The sequence below is a fragment of the Cotesia typhae genome, unplaced genomic scaffold (assembly GCF_013202065.1).
Source record: "Cotesia typhae breed Kobodo isofemale line unplaced genomic scaffold, CoteBio_Ctyphae contig_44, whole genome shotgun sequence".
Lineage (NCBI taxonomy): Eukaryota > Metazoa > Arthropoda > Insecta > Hymenoptera > Braconidae > Cotesia > Cotesia typhae.
In genome coordinates this window covers 3,363,596-3,373,508 of record NW_027423753.1, presented here as the reverse complement: position 1 = coordinate 3,373,508, position 9,913 = coordinate 3,363,596, and the positions used below count along the sequence as shown (strand labels likewise).

The 9,913-nt window shown below is 29.3% G+C and overlaps 2 protein-coding genes across 2 annotated transcripts; one reads left to right on the top strand and one right to left on the bottom strand.

Annotated features, from left to right (window-relative positions):
• The first annotated feature begins 135 nt into the window (after positions 1–135).
• LOC141529022 (uncharacterized) lies at positions 136–3,496 on the top strand. The gene is made up of 3 exons (XM_074245356.1): positions 136–534; positions 631–1,014; positions 1,541–3,496. The coding sequence occupies exons 1-3, from the start codon at positions 394–396 to the stop codon at positions 3,260–3,262; spliced, it is 2,247 nt and encodes a 748-aa protein (XP_074101457.1). The 5' UTR covers positions 136–393; the 3' UTR covers positions 3,263–3,496.
• A 334-nt stretch (positions 3,497–3,830) lies between these two features.
• On the bottom strand, positions 3,831–6,140 carry LOC141529023 (uncharacterized). The gene is made up of 2 exons (XM_074245358.1): positions 5,970–6,140; positions 3,831–5,397 (listed from the first exon to the last, which is right to left on the bottom strand). The coding sequence occupies exons 1-2, from the start codon at positions 6,090–6,092 to the stop codon at positions 4,183–4,185; spliced, it is 1,338 nt and encodes a 445-aa protein (XP_074101459.1). The 5' UTR covers positions 6,093–6,140; the 3' UTR covers positions 3,831–4,182.
• Between the last annotated feature and the right edge of the window lie 3,773 nt (positions 6,141–9,913).

Genomic DNA, 9,913 nt, shown 5'->3' with positions numbered 1-9,913 from the left:
AGAAAAAGCGTGTTTGAATTATTTGGCGGGCTTAATAATAAAAAAAAAAAATGTAACTGATTAGATTGATAGAGGGAGTAGAGAGAGAAGCTAGAGGTTTTTTTATTCATTTTAATTTTCTCGCGGGCGCAGATTGCAAATGGCCGTAAGTGGACACAACTTGTTCACCTATCATGTCAACAAATAATGTCGTGCATTATCGGATAATGAATGTAACAATAGTGATGATACTATCGGCGTAGGGGTGTTTTGGGGCAATAAATGCCATTAGTGTTTATAATTAGTTTTGAGTTATTTTTGCGCGGGAAAAAAAAATAAATATTAGTTTTAGTTGTAATAAAATAATTATTACACACCTATACAGAGTTGTAACGTGTTTGCTGGGTGATAGCGATGTCTGGATACCGTAGAGTCAATTATTATGAGCTGTGTCGACTGTGCACCAGCAGCGAGGGCAATAAAATGAACATATTCCGCGACGAGGGACGTAGAAGACAGTTGCAGACTAAGATACAAACTTATTTACCAGTCCAGGTATGAATTTATTTATTTTTTTATTAATTTAATCAAATAAATTCATTTATTTTTTCATTAATTTAACAAAATGTGTAATTAAATATTTTTCTTCAGGTACTTGAGGAAGACTCGTTGCCAAAGATAGTGTGTCATGAATGTGTCAGGAAGCTGGAAAGCTTCATTGAGTTTCGTGAGACTGTGGTCAGTGCTGAGGGCATGCTGGAGTCCTACTTCACGTCTCTGAGATTCTCTGAGGACTTTCTGAAGGAAGGCAAAGTTTATGTGAAGAGTACGGAGAAAGAACACCAGTCGCCGGTTCCAGAAGACCCGCTTAAGATTGATAAAATAGTGACCGTTCCAGCGGTGCCGAGTCAGATTATTATCGAACCACAGCAACCTCAGCACCAGCCGGTTGTTGTTAGCAATCTTAATGCTTCTAATATTCAAATTATCAGTGGGGTTCAAGCTAGGGTCCAACAGTACAAGTGTGCCATGCAGGTATTTATTTATTTATGAAAATTAAATTAGCTGACATTTAAAAATTTTAATAATTTATTTTATTGAAAAATTATTTTTAAAAAATTTAAAGAAAAAATTTCATTTGCAATTTTAAAAAAAAATTTTTTATAATTTGTTATAATTTAATAAATGAAAAAAAAAATCAAAAAATTAAAAACGTCAGCTAAAAATATTTTTTTTTTTTATATAATTGATTTGTAATAATAATAAAAAAAAAATTGTCAGATATTAGCTGTTTTTAGTATTTTTTCTGAAGAGGTTTTAGAATTGATTGATATGAAAATTGATATTTTTTGTAAATAATCTCCGAGGTGTTTTAAAAAAAAATTTTACTTGCAATACGCACGATATCTTCAATTTGGATCATTGAATTTATAAAATTTTTATTTTATAAAATATTAACGAGTGATTGCAGAAATTATGAAAATATTTATTTTTAGAAAAATAGCTTCAAAAAAATTTTTTTTTAATTTTTAATAAAATTCTAATAAAAAATTTCTTCCAGATGCAACCTGGTGGAGTAGCTGCGGCAGTAGTTGAAGCTACAGCAGAAACTCATTACAGTTATCAGCAGCAAACCTCCCAAGTGTCGCCGCAACATCAGCCTACTCATGGAAATCGGCTTACTGATCAGCAGCAAGCCCAGCAAATTCAAGTTCAAAATCAAATATCAAGCCAAAGTCAAATTAACCAGCTGCAAAGCACGCGACAGGTACAAGTGACACCCAATCAGCAGCAGCAGCAGCAGCAACAACAGCAACAACAACAACAACAACAACAACAACAACAACAACAACAACAACAACAACAACAACAACAACAACAACAACAACAACAACAACCTCAGAATCAGGCTCAACAAAATCAACAGGCTCCTCAGTCCCAGCAGATTCAACAGCCTCAACAGCAGTGTCAAATGACACAAATGCAAATTCGGGAATTTGAGAAGAGACTACAAATAGAAAAACAAGTGCGAATGTCACCGCAAGAGCAGAATCAAACGCATCAAAATAATAACGCGTTAATAAAAGCAGAAATAGCGACGGATCAAAATCAGCAGAGAACATTAAAATCTGAAGTCGTGGAATCTAGTAGTATTAATTCTCCAAATGAAAATGTACAGCAGAATTACGCAACTGTCCATCAGGGTACGCCAGAGGTATTCCTCAGTCTGGGATTTAAAGAAGCCGGACTTAATACCCAGCAATCGAGGGACGATACCAAGGACTTCAGAGATTATATTAAAAGTTCAACAGACGATGCACTGTCGCGTAATTCTATCGGACAGATATCAGAATTTCTTCGAATTCGGTCGTGTCCCGAGCCGACGACATTGATTACCGTTAATCCCCAAGTTATCTGTCAGACTACCCGGGGCTTGGCGTGTCAGGAGTGTGGAAAAACATTCGAGTCTGATAGTCAATTGAACAACCACCAGTGCCCCAATTCTCCGATAATAAATGACATTTCAGACATCACCAAGGAGGATCCCGTTCAGAACAACGCCAACTTTTTCAATTGCGACATTTGTAGCAAACCTTTCAAAAGGAAAGAACACTTGTTCCAGCATCGGAAGCTCCACACCGGGGAGAGACCTTACGTTTGTACGACCTGTACCAAAGCTTTCAGCCGTAAGGAACACCTGGTGAGGCACTCCGTCTCTCACACCGGACAGAAAATGCACGACTGCGAGATGTGTGGCAAAAGCTTCTCGCGCAAAGATAATCTGCACAAGCACCGAAAAACTCACGGGGTAGCGGGTCCCTACATCTGCGAGACTTGTGGGAAGTCTTTTGTCGTCAAGCATTACTACCTGGTGCATCTGGGGACTCACGCGCCGCTCGACGGCGAAAATTGCCCGGACCCGCTCCCGTACAAGTGTGATCAATGTCACAAAGCCTTCTCGGTCAAGCAGTATCTCACAACTCACAAATCCCGGCATAGAAAAAATGCTAATGCTAATAATGCCGGTTGTTTATCTAACTCTCAAGATCAAGCTCAACCTCAAACTCAGCAACAAGTACCAACAGTTCAAAATAATGGGAATACTAATGGAATAAACGTCCCTGCTAATGGGGTTACGAATACTAACGGGCAACCAAATGACAGCGTCGCTGAAATTCACAGCGTTATTGAGACAAATGACTCCCAGACTAGGCAGCAGCAGCAGCAGCATGGATCATTTGATAACAATCAATACCACGGTAACGTTCAACAGTTTCAATGAGATAAAGATAAGCGTGTGTACTACGTACTCTTACCTAATGGCAATAATCACAAAATTGTGCTTGTTTAAGTTTGGTATTTTTCAAGGTTCTTGCGTAGACTTGACCATTTTTTTTTTATTTCATTTAATTAATTAAGTCAAACGTTAAATTGAAAAATTATTTAATTAGTGAGTTTGAGGTAAAATTAATTTTAATTATTTTCTTAATAAAATTTAGTAAAATTTCAATTTTAATTTTTTTCTGAACAAAATTTATTTAAAAAATTAGGAAAACGGTTGACCTCTGCAACTTCCCGCTAATACTATACTTAACTAGCTATTACTCAATAGCTATACTTAATTAGCTATAACTTCGTCAATATTCGAGATTTTTTTTTCCAAAAATGTACTTTTCGTGTCATTTTGAGCTCTCCAAGCTCAAAAGTCTGATGGGAATTTAATAAAACACTATTTTTTGAATTTTCAAACTGCAATAACTTTTGAACGAATCAACCGAAATTATCAGAATGATAACATAATAGTGGATAGAAAATTACGGAAGGGCGTTGTGAATAAATTAAAAAATATGTTTATTTGTTTAGATTCTTTTATTGATTATTGATGTACATTTATAAGTCAAGAGCCTTTTTATTTTTTTTCTTTGTTACAATATACAAATTTTATTAGAAGCATTGTATTCAAAGAATTTTATTGACTAGAGCCGGTTTTCTCAAATGCTTTAATAATGTAAATACATATCTTGACATTGATAATTGAATTGAATTACAACAATGTTTCGTCATCTTTATTTTGAGGTGATTCAGTTGAAAAAACCGAAATGTCGAGTAGTTGACTTGATTTACAATTTTCTTTTGTACAGAAAAATTAAAATTGTGGAAGAAATTAATCGTCAAAAGTAACTACAAAAAAATAATTTTTAATTAATAAAATGAAGAATTAATGACATGAATCATTTGACAATTAGAGCATTCACCGACGTATTCATAATTACAGTGCTCAGTTTTTACATTAGCAAACTGGAGATGTTCACATTTAACTCGATATAAATAACATCCATAGGAACGTTGTTCTTTATGAACATACTGGTAATTAAATGTGTATGGAAAATATGTGAACTGTCGAACCAATTGTTTAATAGGCCAAATTTGATAAGCTTTAAAATTATTACAATCTCCTACCAATGAGTATCTACAAAAACTTTGATTATTGAGATAATTGTCGCAAGTTATTTGGTACCAGTTGCAATATTCCGGCGTTTCGTGTTTCAGAACAAACTGACTAGTGTGAAAGATGTGAGCAGTAGCTGTACTTTTATTGTTTTGAACTGCGGTTTCTTCAGTAGTTGGTGTTTCTGCTGTTGAAGTACTGATTACACCAATAGTAGATGGGTTCAGAGTCGTATCAATAGCCTCGAATGCTGAAGTTGGTGCAGCTGTAGTTGTTTCAAGTGTTAAAGTGGTAGTTACACCATCTGTAGTCGATTCTATTGGTGTTGTTGACACCAAAAATGATTCAGTAGTTGTTTCTGGCGTTAAAGTACTAATTTCATCATTTGTAGTTGGTGTTGTAATACTAGTTATTTGAGATTCTGTAGTTGGTGAACCTGTAATTATTTCAGGTGTTAAAGTAGTAGTTACACCATATGAAGTCAGGTCATTTGGTGTTGTTGACACCAAGAACGATTCAGTAGTTATTTCAGGCATCAACGTACTAATTTCATCATTTGTAGTTGGTGTTGTAATACTACTTATTTCAGTTTCTGTAGCCGGTGTACTTGTAGTTGTTTCTGGCGTTACAGTACTAATCGAGCCATCTGTCGTTGAATCAATTAATGATTCCGTAGTTGTTTCAGGCGTCAAAGTACTAATTACATCATCTGTAATTGGTGTTGTAACAGTACTAAATACTTGACCTTCTGTAGTAAATTCTAGTGTAAGATCACTGACACCATCGTCTTCAATCGAGTTAAACGTTGTAGAAGTAATTTCAGCGCCAGCAGATTCTAATGAGCTACCGAGAGTTTGAGAGGCTTTTGAGTCTGAATAAATTGTTTCGTTAACAGTCGATGGTCTCAAAGTGGTCATCTCTTCAATTATTCCTTTCAAATCCGGTATTATCGATTCTGTTGGTGCTGCCTGTAACATTTTTTTTTTTTTTTTTTTTTTTTTTTTTTTTTTTAATAATTAAATCTATCATATTGGTTTTTATTTACATGAGTAATTGTTTCTCAAATCAAATTCAGGCAAAACAACAAAAAAAAAAAAAAAAAAAAAAAAAAAGCCATTCGGCAGCCTACTAGGATCGTATACAGAAAAAATATGGTGACGTACATCAGGTACACCGTAAAAATGTCTAAATAAATATTGTAGCGCCACGTTACATTATATACTGTAATTTTTCCGTGTAGAAATCTACTTAAAATATGATTATTCAAATACACGTGGATAGAAATTCGTATTTTTATTTAACCTAAGAATTTATATGAACATATGGTTACTCATGTTTAAAAAACAAATTTTCAACAAATAATTATAACAAAATTATGTAAACTCAACTTCAAATTTTGTAAAAAATTACAAAAGACACTTTTTTTCAATAAGTACAGTGGAATAATTTTTTAAGCAACAATGATTTTTATCTGAGTGATAAAAAGCCCAAAATATAAGAAGAAAGTATTAAAATTAAAATTAAAATTATTAATAATTACCTGAGCAAAAGCACTGGCGAATAAAATCACGAATAAATAGAACAACATCGTGGTAAATAAGAATTGTCGATTTACTAAAAAAAATCTCGGTACACTGATTATTACTTTAGACACTGTATTCATTAGTATTGACGCCGGAATGTTAATGACACGTAGGGATCAGGTCAGTGAACGTTTATCAGGGTCTTTAGGGATGAGTAATTAGGAAAGTATGCGTTAATTACTATATTCTAATAATAAGTATAATATACAATATATATAAAATGTAATATATTTTCTAGTTTATTAGAAATTTGAATAGCGCGCTACGCGCGCGCCTAAATTTTAACCAATAATTTTAATAAATCGGGGCCCGTTTTTTGCGAGAGTGGTCCGTTCTTTACTTCGTAAAGATTCTTTATAAAGTTTTAAAAACTGCGTCGAATACCTCCAACCACGTGAAAATCGATTTATTTATCCAAAACGTCATAAGTACAATTTTAAGCGCTTAGATATAGAATTTGTGAGAAGTTGCAAGGATAGCTTTTAGGGTCAACCGTTTTCTTAATTTTTTTTTAACAAAATTAAAAAAAAAATGAAATTTCAAATTATTTTTTAAACAAAATTTTGGAAAAATAGAAAAAAAGTCCTATCAAAAAATTTTAAATCATTTAAAATAAAAAAAAAAAAAAAAACAAACAAGTACACACGCTTATTATCAGCGGTCATAAAAAACACTGCCGTAAATCTGATTAAAATTCCGCACTGTTTTATTAACTTCAAAAAATTAATTAAATGGCTCATCAAATATCATTTCACATAAATATATTTAGTTATAGATTTCATCTATTAATATCTAAAAACTTACTCTGAAAAATTTTTTGTATTTTAATAATTGAGATAATCAAACGATAAAATCAAGCAAAAAACCCCGATTACACAACAGATACCACATATATAAAATATATGAATAAAGATTTGATTTAATGTGGTTTAAGAGACTGATAAATATATTCAGATTAATGGTGTATATATTTTATCAGATACAAAGTATTATCGAATATGAAGACAGTGAACTGCGTAGCCGGTTTTAGCCTAGAGATTTTTTTCATAAATATTATTAACATTAATAATACTATAATTTTCATTATAATTTGAACTGGGCAGTTATGACTAATGGGAGCAAGAGTTTTAAAAAGAATGAAAGGTTTAAACATAAATAAATAATAAGTATATAAAAACTTAATAATAAAAAAGAACATGAAAAATATTAACTCTTATAGTTTTTGTGCAGTACAGATTAAATAACGGAGCTTTGTTTCCGTTATTAAACTATTTTTTCATAAGATTCCAATAGATAAATATTTTATATTCGATAATATTTATTATTTAATTTATTTTATTTTATATAAATATATTTAAATAATATTTTTTCGCTGCTTTTTATTAAGGCATAAGACATTAAATTGATTTATTAGTTTTGGAGCTATGGTTTGTCAAATTCGTATACGGAAAAAATTAAACTGTAATAAATTTGAAGAAAAAATTTTTTTTGCATTTATACACGTTTCATACAAAAATAAGTAATTCCCGAAAAAAAAAATTTTTTTTTTGGAAACCGACGTATTTTTGTATGAAACGTGTAGAAATGCAAAAAAAAAATTTTTTTTCAAACTAAAAATTTTTTTGGACTTAGAAAAAAAAAACGGAATTTTTATTATGATTTTTTTTTTAATCACTTATTTTCGATATTAAATTATAAATTGTGGATTTTACACTTTCTACATTAAATCTGAGTAAATTTTACAGTTTATTTTTTTCCGTCTAAATTATTATTGGCAATTAATTAATTTATTGATGAAAAAAAATTTTAAATGTGATTTTAATTTATATTATTTATTGGATAACGCTAACGCTGTGCAATATTATCGCTGTGCGATAATTTAGTCAAAATTATTTTATTGTATTTATTTAAAATTAAAAATCTAAATTTTCGGCTTAAACTAAACGCGCCCCATAGCTCTAATAAATCAATTAGTCAAAAATTAATGATAATTGATAATATAGAAATGGTGTGTTTGAAAATTTAGTTTATATATTTGTATAAATATGTATATGGATAGACTATAAATATTAAGACCAAAGATATATTGTGAAAAAGAAAATAATAATTATTATTGAATCGTGTGTAATGTTTATCTAACTAGAACGATAGTTAACATTAATTATTATTATTTTTTATTGATTAATTAAAAATTAAAACTGAATTGTGTTAGTGTGAGTGGAGTGCAAGACTTAATAGAGATTTAGAGTGCCATCGACCAAGCTAAATTACATTTTATGATCTCTTATTATTAGTTATTAATTACAATTTAATTGTAATTGATTTAAGATGAAAAAAAAAAAAATACAGGAAGAAATGTGTGAACAAAAAGAATGTTATTGTGTAAAATTGATACAAAAACTGATATTTATATTTGGCTAATTTAGAAATATACCTGATAATTTAGTGCGATATTTAGATAGATATAATCTATTAATCCATCGCAATTATTAATTAAAAAATAATTCAATATTATCTTCCCATTACTCCTCAATTAAACAACTAAAAATATTTTTTTTAATTATTTAAAAAATAATATTATTTATTATATTAATATAATTTTTTATTTTTCACTTGAATTTAAATTTTAAAAAAATTTCGGAGTTTCCGACTATTTCATTTGAAGGTAAGATTTTTGATACAGAGGGGCAGCTCTGGTGTTATTAAAAACTCTCTAAGATATATTGATCCTAATCTTCATTATTATTGTCGACGATGTGTTCTCCAAGTACAAACATCAGACGGTCCCTTTAATAGTTTTTTTTTTTTATGACATTAAATTTAGCTGTCACTTCACAATTTTAAAATTTTCTTTAATAACTAAATTATAGCAAAAAAAAAATGGACTTGTAGAAATTTTAATAAATTGAAAATGCAATTTTTTTAAAATAATTTTTTAGAACAAAACTTTTGTCTAAAGAAATTTTAAAAAATTGTCAAGTGACAGTTAAATTTATTGTCATTAAATTAAATCATCTTTTTACAACATAGTTTATCAATGCGCTCATAGGTGGCGCCAAATTTGAATTTCTTCAGTTTAAATTTATTTATTAACTAAATTTACATAATTTATTAATATTTATTTTTAAAATTATTTTACTAACCTAATAAAATTTTTTTAAATAAGAAGTATACTTACTAAAATTATTTTAATAACAAAAAAGTTAATTAAATCCAATCGCTCTGCATGAAGATGATACAATTCGCTTTACGACACTAACCAAACTTAACCTGATTTTACTTTTCTTGTTTTTGAGCTCTTCGAGCTCAAATTGGATTCTTTTTATTGAAATAATGACGAGTTTTATTGAAACAAATAATAATGTAAATTTTTATGTAAGTAATCTTAAATTAAAAAATTTTTTTATTAATTTTAATGATTTAATTTATAGTTCCAGAAAAATTACAGACACCCGCCACAATTGATGTTAAAAAAAAAAAAAGATAAAAAATGTTTTAGTTTATTTTTTTATTCAAATAATTTAGGCAATATTCAATGTAATAAATAATTCTTTCAATTTTCTACTTTCAGTAAATCAATTTATAATTAACATTACTTTTAAATATTTTTATTCTAATGACATTTAAAAATTTTTAGAATTTTTTTTCACTAAAAAAATAATTGCAAAAAAATTTTCAATTGTACAAAAATTGAAAAACAATTTATGAAATTTTTTAAAAATATTTTTTAGTTCTAATTTAATGATTAAAAGAAAATCAAAAAGTTAAAAACATTGGTTAACTTTATTATTGTAAAATTTAAAAGCATATGTCATTACCTTCATATAGAAATAAAATTAAAAAAATTTTAAAGCCTAAATTTTAGACTGCTAAACCACCGGGTCCTCTTAATAGAAGATAT

Coding starts and splice junctions, on each gene's coding strand:
- LOC141529023 (XM_074245358.1), bottom strand. CDS start 6,092: ATGAATACAGTGTCTAAAGTAATAATCAGTGTACCGAGATTTTTTTTA. Junction 5,398..5,969: donor TCGCCAGTGCTTTTGCTCAG/GTAATTATTAAT, acceptor AAAATGTTACAG/GCAGCACCAACAGAATCGAT.
- LOC141529022 (XM_074245356.1), top strand. CDS start 394: ATGTCTGGATACCGTAGAGTCAATTATTATGAGCTGTGTCGACTGTGC. Junction 535..630: donor AAACTTATTTACCAGTCCAG/GTATGAATTTAT, acceptor ATTTTTCTTCAG/GTACTTGAGGAAGACTCGTT. Junction 1,015..1,540: donor AGTACAAGTGTGCCATGCAG/GTATTTATTTAT, acceptor AATTTCTTCCAG/ATGCAACCTGGTGGAGTAGC.